Source organism: Salmo salar, chromosome 03, assembly GCF_965601325.2.
Source record: "Salmo salar chromosome 03, fSalSal1, whole genome shotgun sequence".
NCBI classification, from domain to species: Eukaryota; Metazoa; Chordata; class Actinopteri; order Salmoniformes; family Salmonidae; genus Salmo; species Salmo salar.
This window is the reverse complement of record NC_138293.1, coordinates 63,485,042-63,505,475: the sequence shown is the minus strand read 5'-3', so window position 1 is coordinate 63,505,475 and position 20,434 is coordinate 63,485,042. Positions and strand designations below refer to the sequence as shown.

At 40.9% G+C, this 20,434-nt stretch overlaps 1 protein-coding gene across 1 annotated transcript in view; it reads left to right on the top strand.

The window, feature by feature from the left end:
* Window positions 1-1,632: 1,632 nt before the first annotated feature.
* The window catches only part of LOC106601038 (C1q-related factor), a 28,208-nt gene continuing 9,406 nt past the window's right edge, over window positions 1,633-20,434 (top strand). Inside the window, exon 1 of the mRNA XM_014192909.3 lies at window positions 1,633-2,748. Coding sequence (XP_014048384.1) covers window positions 2,146-2,748 — 603 coding nt within the window. The 5' untranslated portion in view covers window positions 1,633-2,145. The remainder of the gene's footprint in view (window positions 2,749-20,434) is intronic.

The window sequence follows — 20,434 nt, the reverse complement described above, 5'->3', positions numbered from 1 at the left end:
ATCTCCCCCAGGAGGAGGCTGTCTGCCAGGAAATACAAGAAAGTGATGGCACAACCCCCAATCCATCCAACAGTAGATTTAGGATTTGTGTTACTAGTATGTACAGTATGTACTGTTGGCTCATGTGTTGGTATTTAGCATTAGCCTTCTTAATAAACACCATACACATTTTAATTCTTTAGAGTCTAAGATGCTGGGGGAGGGAGGAGGGGTGCTAAGCTGACATTGAATCGTTTTAAGTTGTCATACTATGGATCATTTATCTATTTGATTTAGAATTTTAGGACCCCTTTAGGTACAGAATAAAACAATATATAATTATAACAAATTATTTGATAAAATACTGATTTTGGTCTTTACTACTAAATCCCATAGAAATGCATTGAATAACACATTCATAAATGGCAAAAAGTACAGTCAAAATTGAAATCATAAGAAACAAGGTTTTGAAGTGTCTGTCCTAAATCTAGGAGATATTTGTGCCAATATTTGTGCCCACCCCCTTTATTGGGGTAGGCACAAAACTACCATCATACTTCCATTCGTTTTTTTTTAATCCAGTACTGGTTACCTTCAGACGAGTCCCGTGACACTTGTTCGCGAGAGTCTCTCCTTTCCACAGATTGGTCATAATAGTTTTGTAGGTCAAACCGTTCGAACGCTACAGATGTTTTATTGAGAAGACCGATTTTTGGGATGTTTCATGGTCTGACAAACACCGCTCTAGCTCTGTCACCTTCCATCGCAGATGCGGAAGTGCAACAGCGGCGGATGTGGTGGTTTGAGATGCATCCAATGCCTAAACTGACGGATTCTAATGCCAATTTTTTTTGCATCAATCTACTCTAGGGTGTAAAAAGCTGTTAGTGTATTTGAGCATTATGTGTAAAAAACTGGGTAATAATTACGTTTTGTTTTGGTGTGTGTGTGTGTGTGGATACGCCAGATAGAAAGTATAGAAATCATATATATATCTGGCACCTCCAGGAAAGTGCAGAACCCTTTCCCTGTGCTCCATCTTTATTTTTAGAGGCTGGAGGCTGATGAGAGAGAGAAGGAGAGAGAGGAGAGAGAAACAGTATCAAAAGTGGAAGGAAGAAGTGAGGAGTGAGAGAGAGAGAGAGAGAGAGAGAGAGAGAGAGAGAGAGAGAGAGAGAGGAAAGCAGAGAGAGAGAGAGAGAGGAAAGCAGAGAGAGAGAGAGAGAGAGGAAAGCAGAGAGAGAGAGAGAGAGGAAAGCAGAGAGAGAGAGAGAGAGAGAGACAGAGAGGGGGAGAGAGAGGGGGGAAGAGGGGGAGAGAGAAAGCATCAAAAGTGGAAGGAAGGAGTGAGGAGTCAGGGTAAGAGAGCTGAAAGGGAGAGGGAGGGAGTGTGTGTTGGCTCTTCACTGGCTCAGAGGGAGTGTAGTATGGTAGAAAGTAATGTGATGTGATGAGAGCCATTCTGAGTGAGACAGAGAGGGAGAGGGGACAGTGTGGGGCTCCCTCCTCCCCCTACTCGTAACCACGCCAACCAGAGGAGGGGAGGAGGAGAGGGGAGGAGGAGTGGGGGGTGTGGGGGGGGGGGGGGGGGGGGTGGGGGGGGGGGCTCCACTGCTACAGCCATATAAAAAGCCAAGCCTGAGAATCCGTCACCACAAACACACCACACGCACGCACACGGACTCTATGACTACTCTCTCCGTCTCTCTTTCTCACACTCTCTCTCTCTGTTTCGTCCTCTTACCATTCCTCTTGTTTCTCTCTAACACTCCTCCTCCTGAGTGTTCCTTTCTTTGCATCCTCTTTCTTTCTCCTTTTTCATGCCAAGAGTTTGGGACTAAATTCTGTATGTCGGCTCGTGTATGTGTGTGCTCCCTATGTGCGTCAGTGTGCACGCTGGTGAGCGAGAGTGTACGGGAACTACCTCCGTGTGAGTGAAAGCAGTGAGGCATATCAGTGAGTGTATGTGGGTCTCTCTCTTACCATCACACACTCGCCGCTCCTCCTCCTACTCTTCTTGGGATCCCCGTGTCCCTTTCCTCGGTGGCAGGCTCCCCACACCCAGCAGTCACCATTTCCGCCCCAGGGAGAGCCACGCTGGCAGCACAGCCCCTTCCCCGACTCAGCATCGGGAGGAAGACCCTGGTGGCGGCTGCCGTCGGGGTCATGCTGGTCCTGGTGCTGGTGGTCCTCATCCCCGTCCTGGTCAGCTCCGTGGGCACCGACACCAGCCACTTTGAAATGCTGGGTACCTGCCGCATGGTGTGCGACCCCTACCTGAACAAGGGCACCACGGCCAGCAGCACCAGCTCCAGTGGCTTCCAGGCAGAGGCCGAGGCCCTCAGCGACAACAGCAACATGCCCTCCACGCTGGTGCAGGGCCCCCAGGGCAAGCAAGGCAGGCCAGGTAAACCTGGACTCCCGGGACCGCCTGGAGAGCCAGGGCCACCGGGGCCAGTGGGACCCCCTGGAGACCGAGGGTCTGGAGGGAGGACTGGGATTTTGGGGTTGGGGGGGAACGGAGCTATCAGCACGGCCACCTACAGCACAGTGCCCCGGGTGGCCTTTTACGCAGGGCTTAAGAACCCCCATGAAGGCTATGAGATCCTCAAGTTTGACGACGTGGTCACCAATTTGGGAAACAACTACGACGGCATCTCGGGCAAGTTCATCTGCAGCATTCCTGGCACCTACTTCTTCATCTACCATGTGCTGATGAGAGGAGGGGATGGGACCAGTATGTGGGCAGACCTCTGCAAAAACGAACAGGTGAGTCAATTCACTTCTCCAAGTTTCTGTCTGTCTTATACTGCTCAGTCACTCAGCATAGAGGGATCTTATACGTTCTACCACTCATTGCTTACTGCTCTTTGTAATTAGCACTCCAATGGTTTCTCTGCTACAGACTCAGGTCCCTTCTAAATTACAGATATCTCACCTTATCCCTTGATACTCTGTTGTGCTCGCTCTCCCTCCCCCTCTCTCTTCCTATCGCTGGGTGTCACCTGATGTCACTGTGGTAACTTTGTTGGTGGAAATTTAATCGGAGCTTCACAATCAAATTGCCCTGAAACCGCTTTATAATACAGAGGCTCTATTTCCGAGGAAACGGAAGGCTGGTGGGTAGCGGAAGCATCTGTCGTGCTCTCCCAAACCCCCCCCTGAGCGAGCAGATGACGGTCACACACACAGCTGTGGCACCAAACGCGCCCAGAGAGAAGGATGTGTAATCTGGCGCGCGTCCCCTCATTGCATAAATACACACTGACATTGCCCGCATCCCTCAAATCAAAGGACAGACAGTTTCCCCCGAAGTCCATGTCACTTTCCTACTTGTTTCAAATTTGAGAAGTTTGCCATATAATTCTGGTGTAATTGTTTATTTAACTTGGAATGTAGAAGAAGGTGAGAAAGGTGTATGTGCCTGACTTATGGAAGCATCTATTTGTCAGTTAGGACTAGCGCTATTTAATAATTGACTCAGATTTTTACGCATTTGTAACAAATCATTTATCTTTTCAGAAATAAGATATTAACCTGTAATTTCGGATCGTATTACTTTCGCATTTCTGCTTGTGTAGACTAAATTGATTAGACGGGGAAAATACATTAAGTAAGTGGAGTCAAAGGAGTGCGCACTATAGCAGATGCAGCTTTTAGTCAGCCGACAGATATTTTAAGAATTAAAAAAAAATCCCAGACAGTGCCTATCATTATTATTATTATTATTGCGAAAAGTTTAAATTGTGAACCAAGAACGGTCTGCTTCTCTGTGCTCGATACATCTGTGAACTGCAGCAAGTCAGCAAGTGATGCGTTCAGACACAAATTACATTGTGCTACATTTAACTGTCGAGTTCACTTATTTAATTACATGTAATCTAACGTCGTACTCCTGGAGAGACTCAACAAGACCTCAATTAGCCAAACGTCTCGTGCGTAAAACAAGAGGATGACAGCAAGCCTACTTATCCGTCACAGTGTGAACATACTGGAAAATGTAAGTGTTGCTTATTATGTCGGGTGTATATGGTTGATAAAACAAGGGAATAGTTGCGTGACATTCGCTTGAAATAAATATAATTTGCATGATGTATTCTCCGTTTTTATTTTTACGCATCACTTGACGGGTCTGGAAATTGATTTATTGCGCCCTGGGGGTGCTCTCAGGTACTCGAGTGTGTGAGACTCTAGAACTTTCTCGTCCGGCAAAGGCGGCAACATCTAAAGCGCAGGAGAGTATAAGAGAAATATATATATATATTTTTTACCATCAAGTCATGGGCAATATGCATCGAGGCAATCATAAATTAAACTACAGCTTTAGCGCGCATCAAATATTTTGTGATTGAATATCCTCTTATTATCTGTTCACGACCACTTGCGTATAGGATAGGTCACATCCCCCTTTTACATGACATATTACAGCTACATTAGCCTATAGTGTATAATTACAATCCTCACAATTATCTTTCATTAAGCCCCATGTAATGTTTTTCAATGCCCTAACAGCATGGTCTCCCAACATATTGCTTTGTCAATTAGACTTTTGAGTTAATTTGTTTAATGTTAATTAGGCTACGTAAAAATAAAATTGAAGGAGGTCAAAACTTTTGCTCCCAGTGTTTCCGCAGAACATTTTATTATAAACGCAAAGTATATGTTTTACTTATTACCCTGATATTACAGCACTTAAGTGGTTTAAATTATATTTTATAATGGAATAAAACCTTAATATGTAGTTCACACAGGGTACTGCAAATGAATTTGTCATAATGACTGAATACAACTTGTCCTAGTCGGCCAGTTTAAAAATGTTTAAGGTGGACTTCATCTGTAAGGTTACCTTGTAGGCTTACTGCTAACGCAGAGGTTAGGGTTTGGGGGTTGAGAGCAATGCAACATCATGCCATTTCTGTTGAGCACATGCTTCCCTGCTATGTTTTATGCTTTAACGGGTGTTTTGCCTAACACTTGTACACATAATATAATCAATTATTTCACCATTTTCAGTTGGTTGCAATCTGATTCGTGAGCAGGCAGCTCCCGCCCCCGACTCAAGACTTATGTGGACTTGATTGTAGCTATATTTTACATTTAGATGGGGATCTCCAAAGAGTCATCTGTTGTCAGTATAGGTCAGAGAGAGAACACCCTCATTCTTTAAAAAAAGAGAGCGGGAACACTTTCTTTCATAAAAGCATATAGATTTCTAGCAACTATAAAACACAATCTCAATTTAAATCTATGTAGGCCTAAGGGTATGTCTGGCAGCATATCTTACAGCCTCCAGGTTATTCATCTAATGTAAAACTTGTTGTCAAATATAGGAAACAGATATGTTTATCAAGTCTTTATTTTTTGTGTGCAATGTTCTTCATATGTTGCTATAGAGAAATATCCATCCCATGGTCACAGAAGGGTTGTTTTAATTGATTAATTCTATTGTGAAACCACTTGAATTGGCCATTGCTTACTTTTACAATTACAGAGAAAATATGACTGAAATGGAAAGAAAGGATACAGGTACACTGAGTGTACAAATCATTAAGGACATCTGCTCTTTCCACAACAAAGACTGACCAGGTGAATCCAGATGAAAGTTATGATCCCTTATTGAAGTTACTTGTTAAATCCACTTCAATCAGTGTAGGTGGAGGAGACAGGTTAAAGAAGGATTTTAAAGCCTTGAGAAAATTGAGACATGGCTTGTGTATGTGTGCCATTCAGAGGGTGAATTGGCAAGGTAAAGTATTAAATCAAATCAAATTTTATTGGTCACACACACATGGTTAGCAGATGTTATTGCCAGCGTAGCAAAATGCTTGTGCTTCTAGTTCTGACAGTGCAGCAATATCTAAAATGTAATCTAATAATTCCACAATAACTACCTAATACACACAAATGCATATGAGATGAGTAATGAAATATATGTAAACATTATTAAAGTGGTGTAATTAAGGGATAGGGGTTCCGCTAGCGAAATGTTTCAACAACATCCGGTGAAACTGCAGAGAGCGAAATTCAAAACAAATTATTACAAATATTTAACTTTCATACATTCACAAGTGCAATACACCAAATTAAAGCCTAATTTATTGTTAATCTAGCCACCGTGTCAGATTTCAAAAAGGCTTTATGGCGAAAGCAAACCATGCTATTATCTGAGGACAGCACCCCATCAAACAAACACATGACAATCATAATTCAACACGCCAGGCGCGACACAAAACTTAGAAATAACGATATAATTCATGCCTTACCTTTGAAGATCTTCTTCTGTTGGCACTCCAATATGTCCCATAAACATCATAAATGGTCCTTTTGTTCGATAAATTCCATCGTTATATCTCCAAAATGTCCATTTATTTGGCGTGTTTTATTCAGAAAAACATCGGTTCCAACTCGTGCAAGATGACTACAAAATATGTAATAAGTTACCTGTAATCTTGATCCAAACATTTCAAACAACTTTCCTAATACAACTTTAGGTATTTTTTAACGTAAATAATCGATCAAATTTAAGACGGGATAAATTGTGTTCAATACAGGACAAAAACAAAGTGGAGCGAGCTTTCAGGTCGCGCGCCCCAACCACAACAGTACACTAGACTCGACCCTCGTTCTGAACAGCCATACTTCTTCATTACTCAAAAGAAAAACATCAACCAATTTCTAAAGACTGTTGACATCCAGTGGAAGCGATAGGAACTGCAAGCAAGTGCCTTACAAATCTAGATCCACATAGAAAACCCATTGAAAACACTGTCACCTCAAAAATAAAATTTCTGGATGGTTTGTCCTCTGGGTTTTGCCTGCCAAATAAGTTCTGTTATACTCACAGACATAATTTTAACAGGTTTAGAGTGTTTTCTAACCAAATCTACCAATTGTATGCATATCCTAGCTTCTGGGCCTGAGTAGCAGGCAGTTTACTTTGGGCACACTTTTCATCCAAAATTCCAAATGCTGCCCCCTATCCTAAAAAAGTTAAAGTGCCTTTGAACAGGGCATGGTAGTAGGTGCCAGGTGCACCAGTTTGTGTCAAGAACTGCAACGCTGCTATGTTTTCACGCTCAACAGTTTCCCATGTGTATCAGGAATCGTCTTCCACCCAAAGGACATCCAGCCAACTTGACACAACTGTGGGAAGCATTGGAGTCAACATGGGCCAGCATCCTTGTGGAACGCTATCGACACCTTGTAGAGTCCATGACCCAATAAATTGAGGCTGTTCTGAGGGCAAATGATTCTATATTAGCAAGGTGTCCATAATGTTTTGTACACTGAGTATGTAAAATGTAAAGAGTGCTGGGTCTGGTCTCTGTGACCAGTGAGGTCAGAGCTCTCCATCATCCACTAACATTATGACATGAAGGCAGTGTTACCAGAGGAACGGGCCCTTCTGGAGATGGGCAATTATTCATAAAGATAAATACCATTTCCGAGGCATATCTGTTGGTGGTTCAGTGTGGTGTTTTTGATCTTGTGTCTGTTGGACAGATACTGAGAGTGTGTCCTCGTGGGGAAGGCCTATTGTCCATGGCTGCTTTTTACATATCACCCCTGATGCACCTGGAGGCTTCAGCCATGCCATGGAATACTAATGTAACCTTGTAGGAAGATAATGCATGTGAGGGGTTCAACATAAAGGTTGGGGTAAATGTCAGTAACAATCTATCTGATGTACTGTACATTTTGTGTAATATCTTTTATAGACTAGGCTACTTTCTATTTTCATCCAAATTTGTGTTTTGGTGTGCTGGTGATATATTCATTTGAATGAAAACGTGATAAGATCACTGGACTGGAATAAAAAGAGATGAATTAAGTGAAATCCATCTCTGCCGTGTTAGAATGTCGACATGATAAGCATGGAGGGCACGAAATCAAATAGACTAGAAAAAGTGTCCGTTTGCTTGCTACTGACACAGCTCTTTGCAGTCATTTTGCAAGTCTCACTATGGTTCCCTGAGTTCAACTCCTTTGACCTATCCAAGCTGACAAACTTCTCACCCAGCAAACCCAAGGAGAGGGGAGGTGGCGGCTACATGAAGGGCCTCTCCTCTATATATAATGTCTCAGTCCACCATAATGTTTATGGGGGGGGGGGGGGGGGGGGGGGGGTGTAAAAGTGTTGATACATAATAGGCGAAGGCGAACATATGTTCCTATAATGCACCTTCTGTTCCCGCTTCATTGTGTTCCTAAGAGGAGGGAGGGGAGGCACTTAAGTTAGACACAGGCAACGCACATCTCCAGAGACTGGGGCAATGTTTATAAAGTGGTAACTGCCTGGCTAATGAAACATGTCTTTTCTCACGCTCTCTCTCTCTCTCTCTGTCTCTCTCTCTGTCTCTCTCTCCCTCTCTCTCTCTCTCTCTCTCTCTCTTTCTCTGTCTCTCTGTCTCTGTCTCTCTCTCTCTCTGTCTCGCTCTCTCTGTCTCGCTCTCTCTGTCTCTCTCTCTGTCTCTCTCTCTGTCTCTGTCTCTGTCTCTGTCTCTCTCTCTCTGAGCATAGCTTAGAGGGGGATGTAGCTTACACTCACTATAACCAGAGAATCTTCATGTCATTTTACATCAAAAATAGAGATTTGGTTGTATCTTTCTGTCTGTCTGTGGGTCTGTCTGTGGGTCTGGTGTGGAGGTGAGACCCCAGTGTGTCTGTCTGTGTAAATTACTGTGAAGGGTTATAAATGTGGGGTAACTCGTGCTGTGTCATTGAAGAAGTGTCCATAGGAAGGCTGATGGTCCTAGAGCAGGGCTGTCTGGGCCGGAGCATTCCTCTGCTCATTTAAGGCCGAGAGAAGCTGTGTAGGGACTAGGAGGCTGGGGAGGACTGGGAATAGCACACAATGCCAGTATTTTAGCATCCTTTGGCCTTGGTGCATCATGAAACTGCAGGTTCTCAGGCTCTAGCACTGCAGTTGTTCTGCACCCTGTATCATCTCCACCCCGGAGCCTTGCTGTTTTTATCTCCCTCTCCTTCTTCCCTCTCCCTCTTTTGGTTCTGTGGGCTGCATTAGGAGAGTGTCAACATTGTCCCCAGCACCTTGACACATTTCAAGCTACACCAAAGAGTTAGCTGCTCTTGGTAAGCAGGCAAATACGATTCTATTTTCAGCCCGGTGCACTTCATCTGCTCTCCAAGTTCCCTCTCCACTCCTCTCCTCTCTCCTTGGCTTCTTTTTCCTGACGTTCTTTTACTCGCTTGACAATTATCTCCAACCAATCCCAATCTTCTCAGACGGATGTGTCAGAGTCTCGATTCCCTGAGTTGGAGACACCCTGGGAGACGAGGCAATGACAAAGACAAATCCATTGCCACGCTACTACAAATAGAGAGAAAAAATATATAAAAATAAGGAGGCGGAGAAAAGAGTTTTGTCATGCCAAAGAGCCTTTTTAATGGTAGTTTAGAACCTTGAACCAGATCCAGGATGTGTTTGTGCTCCTCCTCGGTTCTCGTCTTAATATTGTTATTAATCCGCAGAACCGTTTCAGAGTTAATTAAAAGCAATGACGTGAGCGTCACTCTCACAGGAGGGCCCTGTGTGAATAATCACTCTGTCTCCTTCTTTAATAAGCTCCAGCGTCCTCCGAGCAGCGCATATGGCTCTTCCCCAACAATTACTGCTCCCTGCTTCCCACCACGCAGGCGCACATGCAGAAACACACATCTGCCCCCCCCCCCCCCCCCTCACTGTGCACTGCCCTCTACAACTCCTCTGCTCTGTTCTAGCCATCCAAGGTGACCTCCAGAAGTACACAGTTTATGCCCATCCCTTTATTGACAATTTAATATCAATATATGTCTTGATTATTATTGGAGACAAAGTTTTGCTCTTGGAGGTTAACTTCAGGAATACTGTTTCGCTTAGAAAGCAAAACACACTGGAAAGATTCTGGCCTGTAGTATAGAAATTAGGGGAAATCTTGGCACAGTCTGTCACTGGCTCCTTTGAATTGATGTATCCAAGTAGACACACGGTGCTGTGAAGTGAAGTACTGCGATCATCTTCACAGACCAGTTTATTTATTTGTTTATTTGGATCCCCATTAGCTTTTGCAGAGACAACAGTTATTCTTCCAGGGGGTCCACAAAAAACACAGAACATGCTAAATAACAAAACACTGATACATGGATAGCATAGGACAGTCACACACATTTTTAACACAAAGAAATACAAACAATACAACAACAAAAACAAAAGATAAAGGAAAAAAAAGTAAAGATAAAACATAATAAAAGTACGTTTGAATGACACTAAGTGGCAGTGTTTTTACAGCTAATGCCGGTTTGCCTGAGGCTGATGCAGGTGTTAGTACACATGCATATACACACACTCATTCATATAAACACATACAAGAACACACACATACATGTAAGAGTGCCAGACATGCACACAAACATATACAGCTGGCATTGCTGTTATGATTTCAGTTGTCCTTGATGTCCTTTGTTTTAAATGTATTATTTTGTTTTATTTTTCTTGCATTGTTGTTTGCTGTTTTCTTCTGTCTTTTCCTTTTTTCTCTTTAGTTCACTCTGTTGGTTGTTGGTGCATTGTGGGGTTCTTGGGGGTGGGGAATGGAATTAATTGTATTTTTATTTTTTTTATTCCGGGGGGGGGGGGGGCTGTGGGAGGGGTCTCGGATGGTTGAGGGACAGCTATTGGGGAACTGTGGGGGGATCTTGGAGGGTTCGGGTATCACAAGATTGTGATCATGGAAAAGGAAACTATGACATATATTTTATATAACTATCAGGCACACGCAGCCTCACACATAAGGATGGCTCTGTTGCGGAATGACTGATACATGTTTGATAGTGTCTTGATGCTGTATTGTTTGTCCTTTATGTTCTAATACTTTAATGTTACAGCTTCCTTGTGTTGTTTTTGTAATAAATAATTTTTTTATTTTTTAAACAACAGTCCCCACCATTCAACGAGATGTAGTTTTTTTTAAGGTCATTTTGTTGTTTGCTTGAGTAATTGAAAGGGAGTTCCATGCGATCATGGTGCTGTATAGTACTGTGCTTTGCCGTGAATTCATTTTGGACTTGGGGACTGTGAAGAGACCCCTGGTATTATGTCTTGTGGGGTACATATGGGTGCCTGAGCTGAACGTTATTTGATTATGCAGACAATCAGGAATTTTCATCACAATAATATTTCTCATAAAAACTAGAAGAGAAGCAGTTAATGTCTCGTGAACCCTCAACCAGGAAAGACTGGAATGCATGTTGTTGATGTTAGTTCTGTGTGTGTAATTAATGGCGAAGTTTTATTTTTTACAACCAAATCTCTATTTTTGATTTAAAATGACATGATATAGAAGGGAACAGATTAATTTAGATTTCACATGGGGTTTTTTTTGTATAATGTTACAGATAAATGATGGAATGATACAATTTCATGTGTACCACATCTAACAACCTGTATCACTATAATGAGTGTTGCCGTTTGTAAAAGGACGTATTTGGGTGTTTTTGGAACCTTTGTTCATGTTTTTTCGGTGCCCCCATACTACACAACAAGGACGAGGAAGTGATTTAGTGTTTGGGGTAAGTTTCTCAAAAACATGTGAAATCACATGAAAGGTGTCTGGACCCTTCTATAGCATGCCATTTACATCAAAATGTTTGATTTGGTTGCAACATTTTTTTACTTATCTTTTCATGGCAAGGCGCGCTGCTCTGTTTTGTGCCAGCTGCAGCTTTGTTATGTCTTTCTTTGCTGCATTTGACCACATTACCAGACAGTAAACAAGATAAGACAAGACCAGAGCCTGAACAACTAGTACAGTTGATTTTTGTTAATAACAGACATACCCCTCCCCATCTTCACAATAACTTGTCAATATGACTTGACCATGATAATTGACCATCTAATGTTATATCTAGGAGTTTAGCTTCTTCAACTTGCTCAATGGTCACTACCTTTATACACAACTCCAGTTGAGGTCTTAGAGAATGTTTTGAACCAAATACAATACTTTTAGTTTTAGATGTACTTAAAACCTGTTTATTACTAATCACCCATTCTGATACTGTTACTCCTTATTTAGAATTCAGTGCGCTCACTGGCTTTTGGTGCTGATATGTTTAGTGTGGAATGGTCCGCAGACATAGTCATTCTAGCTTTGTGTAAGACCAGTGGCATATCATTTGAAAAAATTGAGGAGAGTAACGGCCCAAGGCAACTGTCCTGAGGGACACCACGCTGTATATACAGTTGAAGTCGGAAGTTTACATACACTTAGGTTGGAGTCATTAAAACCCATTTTTCAACCCCTCCACAAATTCCTTGTTAACAAACTATAGTTTTGGCAAGTCGGTTAGGACATCTACTTTGTGCATGACACAAGTCATTTTTCCAGCAATTGTTTACAGACGGATTATTTCACTTATAATTCACTGTATCACAATTCCAGTGGGTCAAAAGTTTAAATACACTAAGTTGACTGTGCCTTTAAACAGCTTGGAAAATTCCAGAAAATTATGTCACGGCTTTAGAAGCTTCTGATAGGCTAATTGACATCATTTGAGTCAATTGGAGGTGTACCTTTGGATGCATTTCAAGGCCTACCTTCTAACTCACCGCCTCTTTGCTTGACATCATGGGAAAATCAAAAGAAATCAGCCAAGACCTCAATTTTTGTGGGGAGAAATCCACAAGTCTGGTTTATCCTTTTGGAGCAATTTCCAAACGCCTGAAGGTACCACGTTCATCTGTACAAACAATAGTACCCAAGTATAAACACCATGGGACCACGCAGCCATCATACCGCTCAGGAAGGAGATGCGTTCTGTCTCCTAGAGATGAACGTACTTTGGTGCTAAAAGTGCAAATCAATACCAGAACAACAGCAAAGGACCTTGTGAAGATGCTGGAGGAAACAGGTAAAAAAGTATCTATATCCACAGTAAAACGAGTCCTATATCGACATAACCTGAAAGGCCGCTCAGCAAGGAAGAAGCCACTGCTCCAAAACTGCCAAAACTGAGAAATGTCCTCTGGTCTGATGAAACAGAAATAGAACTATTTGGCCATAATGACCATCGTTATGTTTGGAGGAAAAAGGGGGAGGCTTGCAAGCCGAAGAACACCATCCCAACCGTGAAGCACGGGGGTGGCGGCATCATGTTGTGGGGGTGCATTGCTGCAGGAGGGACTGGTGCACTTCACAAAATAGATGGCATTACATTTACATTTTAGTCATTTAGCAGACGCTCTTATCCAGAGCGACTTACAGTAGTGAATGCATACATTTCATACAATTTCATACATTTTTTTTTGCTGGCCCCCCGTGGGAATCGAACCCACAACCCTGGCGTTGCAAACACCATGCTCTACCAACTGAGCTACAGGGAAGGCTGATGAGGGAAGAAAATTACGTGGATATATTGAAGCAACATCTTAAGACATCAGTCAGGAAGTTAAAGCTTGGTTGCAAATGGGTCTTCCAAATGGACAATGACCCCAAGCATACTTCCAAAATTGTGGCAAAATGGCTTAAGGACAACAAAGTCAAGGTATTGGAGTGGCCATCACAAAGCCCTGACCTCAATCCTGTAGAAAATGTGTGGGCAAAACTGAAAAAGTGTGTGCGAGCAAGGAGGCCTACAAACCTGACTCAGTTACATCAGCTCTGTCAGGAGGAATGGGCCAAAATTCACCCAACTTATTGTGGGAAGCTTTTGGAAGGCTACTCGAAACATTTGACCCAAGTTAAACAATGTAAAGGCAATGCTACCAAATACTAATTGGTTGTATGTAAACTTCTGACCCACTGGGAATGTGATGAAAGAAATAAAGGCTGAAATACATCATTCTCTCTATTATTATTCTGACATTTCACATTCTTACTATACAGTGGTGATCCTAACTGACCTAAGACAGGGAATTTTTACTGGGATTAAATGTCAGGAATTGTGAAAAACTGAGTTTAAATTTATTTGGCTAAGGTGTATGTGAACTTCCGACTTCAACTGTATCTGATGTTAGAGAAGCACACTCTCTGGGTTCAAATGGCTATATAACTCTCCAACGATGTGATGGCAAGTGATATAAAGCCATAGCAAGTGAGTTAATTCAATAACAATTTATGATCAATTACATCATAGACTGCACTGAAATCTAACAATAAATCTCGAACTATCATTTTATTATCCATTTATTTTAACCAATCATCTGTCATCTGAGTCAGTACAGTACTAGTTGAATTGCCTTGGGTCAAACACAATATTCCCCATCAGTTTACTAAGAACAGGCAGCAAACTGATTGGGTGGCTGTTAGAGCCAGCAAAGGGTGCTTTACTGTTTTTAGGCAGTGGAATTACTTTAGCTTCCTTCCACGCCTGTGGAGAAACACCTCTTTAGGCTTTGGTTCAAGATAAAGCAAATGGGGGTGTCAATACATTCTGCTACCATTCTCAATTGTGTCCCATCAAGGTTGTCTATACCTGGTGGTTATTGATGGATAACAATAGTTATTGCCCATGATATAATTTAAGGTACTCCAGAGTGTAACGATCGTCGTAGAAAGTAGACCAAGGTGCAGCGTGTTCAGTGCTCATGAAAAAATATTTAATTTAACTCAGAACACTAAGGCAAACAATAAACAAAGAAACACAAACGTCACGTTCTGCATGCTTTACAGAGCTGTGCAAAAACAAGATCCCACACAGAAGGAGGGAAAAGGGCTGCCTAAGTATGATTCCTAATCAGAGACAACGATAGACAGCTGCCTCTGATTAGGAACCATACTCGGCTCAACACAAAGAAATAGAACACATAGACTGGCATAGAATGCCCACCCCACATCACACCCTGACCTAACCCCAAAAAAGGGAAAATAAACGGCAATCTAAGGTCAGGTCGTGACACAGAGTCTTTTTCCATTGTGTTTTATGTCATTTATTTTGGTTTGGTAATATAATTTCTTCTTTTTGTTTAGACACCACATTTCTCAATTTACAGTATGTCAACCAATCAGCTGAGCAGACTGACTTGTTTGCCACTGCTTTTGCATAATTTATTTGAGCCATACACTTTTTAAATTCCTCGTTAAAGCCAGAGGGCTCTAACAGTTATCACAGTTAATTTCTTAACAGATGCATGCTGATCAGCAATTGGCATGAATACTTTAACAAATACTTTCAGTGCTGCATCTGGATTCATTTCTTCATCCACATCTTCAATAACGGAGTCCTGAGAAAACATTTTGTATGATCTCTTATAAATTACATGGATCCCAAAGTTCTTGTATTTATTTTCGGTAATACCAATTACACCACTGAAGACATTCTTTAAAAAAGTATACTTAGTCATTATAGACTTTACATGGGGAAAAAAATACTTAGAATAAAAAGGAAAGTTTTACATCTTAGTCTGAGGGGGGTTTAATAACCTCTCTGGGCTAGGCGGGACGAATTCGTCCCACCTACGCAACAGCCAGTGTAATCCAGTGGCGCGATTTTCAAATACCTTAAAAATCCTATTACTTCAATTTCTCAAACATATGACTATTTTACAGCTATTTAAAGACAAGACTCTCGTTAATCTAACCACACTGTCCGATTTCAAAAAGGCTTTACAACGAAAGCAAAACATTAGATTATGTCAGCAGAGTACCCAGCCAGAAATAATCAGACACCCATTTTTCAAGCTAGCATATAATGTCACAAAAACCCAGAAGAAAGCTAAATGCAGCACTAACCTTTGATGATCTTCATCAGATGACAACCCTAGGACATTATGTTATACAATACATGCATGTTTTTTTCAATCAAGTTCATATTTATATCAAAAACCAGCTTTTTACATTAGCATGTGACGTTCAGAACTAGCATACCCACGCAAACTTCAGGGGAATTTACTAACAATTTACTAAATTACTCACGATAAACGTTCACAAAAAGCATAACAATTATTTAAAGAATTATAGATACAGAACTCCTCTATGCACTCGATATGTCCGATTTTAAAATAGCTTTTTGGTGAAAGCACATTTTGCAATATTCTAAGTACATAGCCCAGCCATCACGGGCTAGCTATTTAGACACCCGGCAAGTTTAGCCTTCACCAAAATCAGATTTACTATAACAAAAATGTTATTACCTTTGTTGTCTTCGTCAGAATGCACTCCCAGGACTTCTACTTCAATAACAAATGTTGGTTTGGTCCCAAATAATCCATCGTTATATCCAAATAGCGGCGTTTTGTTCGTGCGTTCCAGACACTATCCGAAATGGTAAATCAGGGTTACGAGCATGGCGCAATTCGTGACAAAAAAATTCTAAATATTCCATTACCGTACTTCGAAGCATGTCAACCGCTGTTTAAAATAAATTTTTATGCAATTTATCTCGTAAAAAAGCGATAATATTCCGACCGGGAATCTCCTTTTCGGTAAACAGAGGAAAAAACAGAAAGACGGGGGCGGCCAGTGCACGCGCCTAAGCCCACTGTCCCTTGATCGGCCACTTGAGAAAGGCGATAATGTGTTTCAGCCTGGGGCTGGAATGACGACATTCAGGTTTTTCCCGGGCTCTGAGAGCCTATTGGAGCCGTGGGAAGTGTCACGTTACCGCAGAGATCCTAAGTTTTGGAAAGAGATGTCAAAGAAAGCCAATAAATGGTCAGACAGGCCACTTCCTGTAAAGGAATCTCTCAGGTTTTGACCTGCCATTTGAGTTCTGTTATACTCACAGACACCATTCAAACAGTTTTAGAAACTTTGGAGTGTTTTCTATCCAAAGCCAATAATTATATGCATATTCTAGTTACTGGGCAGGAGTAGTAACCAGATTAAATCGGGTACGTTTTTTATCCAGCCATGTCATTACTGCCCCCTAGCCCTAACCCTAACCCTTCCAGACTGGGAATTGTATTAACTCAATACCCAAGGCTTTTACTTGCGACATACAACTATCAAGGATTGCTATGGGGCGCAATTGGGCAATGTAGGCTTGTACACAATCGCCCAACCTTAACACACATACACACACACCCCTCTCTGTGTGTGGTTATAGTAGGCTAACGTATGTCAATGGTTTTAGGAACAGCAGTAACATCAGGCAGGATTTAGGCTACGAACTGCCTAGCCAGTTGTAGCTCAATCTTGGGTGCAATGATCACGTTCCCATGCTGACCGACTGTGTGGAGGCTCATTGATTTAACGTTACGTTAACCTACATGCTACACTAGCAAAGTTATAAATTACATAACGTTAGCTGTCGGCTATAATAGCCACGACTTACCATTCTTTGTGCAGCTTCAAATGTCGAACAAAGTTGGAAGTTGTTGCGCCTCCGTCTGTAATTTTCTTCCCGCATGTTTTGCAAGTTGCAGTCCGTTTTCTGTTGATACAGCTAGTCTTTATAACCAAAAATAATAATTTTGGGTATCACTTTTCCAAGGGCTCCATCTGAATTCACCTGCCGACATTCCTCTGCACTGCCACGCACAACTTTTTCCCAGCTGGCACAATTTGATTGGCTGCTGTCCGATTCAAACTGTAATTCGTTAAATGAAGAGTTGATTCTTTTTTTTAATAGCATCATTTTTAATATTGGGCTTGGGGAGGGTATCAAGTCAGTTTGAGTCAAAAGGCTCAAGTCCAAGTTAAGTCATGAATCATTGGTGTTAAAGTCAAAGTCGAGTTGCAAGTCATCATATTTGTGACTCGAGGCTGACTCGAGTCCAAGTCATGTGACTCGAGTCCACACTGCTTATTTGAGTCAGAAAAGGATGTTTATATGATAGGTAAGATATATACAAAACCTTGCAGGGAGCATATCCAACTGACAATCTCTTAGAAGAAAATATAAACTATTGGAACCAAGACTTAAAAAGAACTGATGTTGGCACAAGATGGAGGGAATGTTGGAGCATAAAATGTATGTTTAATCCAGTATAAACTAATGTATAGAATGTATTATGGAAGAGACAAAATGTTAAAAAAATTACAGCACAACGGCAGAGTCATGTCTTCAGTGTAAAAGTAACAATGACTCAATAATCCATGCTCTCTGGGAATGCTATAAAGTCCCAAAGTTATGGGTGAGATAAAACGTTGGCTGTCAGAAGTATTGAGATACCCAATGGGCTGGACGATTCTCTTCTCATCACTCATCTTGAAAAAACAAATACAAAAAACTTGGAAATCAATCTGTCAATTGACATAATGGAAACATCGTATTATTTATTATTGAAATATTGAAATAGAATGGGTAAGAGGTAGCCTAGTGGTTAGAGCGTTGGACTAGTAACCGAAAGGTTGCAAGATCGAATCGCCGAACTGACAAGCTAAACATTTGTCGTTCTGCCACTGTTCCTAGGCCGTCATTGAAAATAAGAATGTGTAAATTTGTACAATTTAAGGCAAACAATAATTCAGGCACTAGGAAAGGGGGTGTGGGTCTGGGCAGATGAGATGTAGTTGTTGTTTGTATTTGGTGTGAAAAATACAAAATAAAATGACAGAAATGTAATATATAAATTACTTTAGGCCCAACCTTAGGCAATTTGGCTTTCCTTGTTATTGCCACAATGTTATGGTCACTACAGCCAATGGGAACTGATACAGTATTGCATCAAAGCTCTGCAGCATTAGTGAAGATCAGTACAAGTGGATGTCACAGATCCAACACTATTATGTGTGTAAAGTATTATCCAAAGCAACATTTAGAAAAAGTCTTTGTATTTCCGCCTAGAGGGCTGTTGGAGATACAATACTGCGTGAATGAAGCTGTTATCTGCGTGTCGTTTCCCAACCTATCACCATGCATCTCAGTGGTTCTTTCTTCATGTCTCTGGGGGTTTCTTAAGCTCTGGTACACATCAACACAATACTGTTTAGCCTATTGCTGTGTATCCAGGTGTGACCCATGCAGTGTGTTTAGCATGGCAATCTATACACAGCAAATTGAACAAACATGAACCACCTGGATCCGAATCTGGCATGTTATATTAGTGTCTGTCTTGATTAATGAAACCTGTTTGAAAATTTGGAGGGAAAAAAATTTGCTTTTTCCCGTAATTATCATTAAATTCAATTCACAAAAAAAGAGGGCGACTGAAAGAAAGTTCAGGCTATGTTGGGTGTTAAAATACACATATATGCATTGCATTCATTTACTTTGTAGCATCTATTATTTCAGAATAGTCTAGACATCAGTACACATATTAGCCACTTATTTGTAGTTTACAAGTATGTATATAATGATGTTATAAGGCCTTTATTATGTCCTATTAGCCATATATTGGACCTTAATTTAGCGATATATTATTCAAAGTCATGTATTACTGGCCAATCCTTAATAACATCATTATTAGCAATAATAAAGGCATATTAACATTTAATAAAGAGCAAGAAACAGACTCTTAATGAGCTGTCTCAATGTGGGACTGGTAAGGGGATTGTACCTCAATATATGTTCCCTATTATAAGTGTGACCATATTTTTACTTGCAGAATTGTTTTCTCTATAAATGACTTCATTGGACAGAAAGGGGCACACCTCCCCTCATATATGCCATACAGCCATCAATGAAGTCATTTGATGTAAAAAAATGATTTTAAAAAATGAGCCACTAAACTTCAATATATACTTCCATATATGGATGTTGACTGTATGGCATGATATAATGTGAATCGCAAAAGGGGGGCGCACCTCCCCACACCCATGAGCAAAACCATAATAATGATTGCCTGAAACAAATTGTTTACATCAATTGTTAAAATCAGACTTGAATGTTGGTTATATGACATATATCAATCAATTTATTATGTAATCAAACTACACAAATCCTCAGTTTCAGGCAAACATGATATGTTTTTGCTCAAGGGTGTGGGGAGGTGTGACCCTTTGTAATTCATAATATGTCCTTATCCAGCTGAAGTTCATATATATATATATACACATGAATAAATATTCACAGTATTTCCATATATATATATACACACACTGTATATACTGTATAGAAATGTAGTTGCTTACATAAGAATTTTGACTAGAATGTTGGCTGTATGGCATATATGAACGGAGTGCCCCTTTCTGTCCAATGAGGTAATTTATGGACAGTTAAAATAGGGAACACATATTGAGGTACAATCCCCTTACCAGTCCCACATTAAGACAGCTCATTAAGAGTCTGTTTCTTGTGTTACTTGCTCTTTATTAAATGTTAATATGCCTTTATTATTGCTAATAATCATGTTATTAAGGATTGTCCAGTAATACATGACTTATGTTTGAGTAAGAAAATACTTAATAAAGGCCTAATATATGGCTAATAAGACCTAATTACGGCCTTATAAGCTACTTATATACACACTTATAAACTACAAATTAGTGGCTAATATGTGTACCTTAAAATAAAGTTACCATATCGGTATATCTGTCTCATCAGCTAAACAGTCTACTTAACACTGGAGCAAAAATAA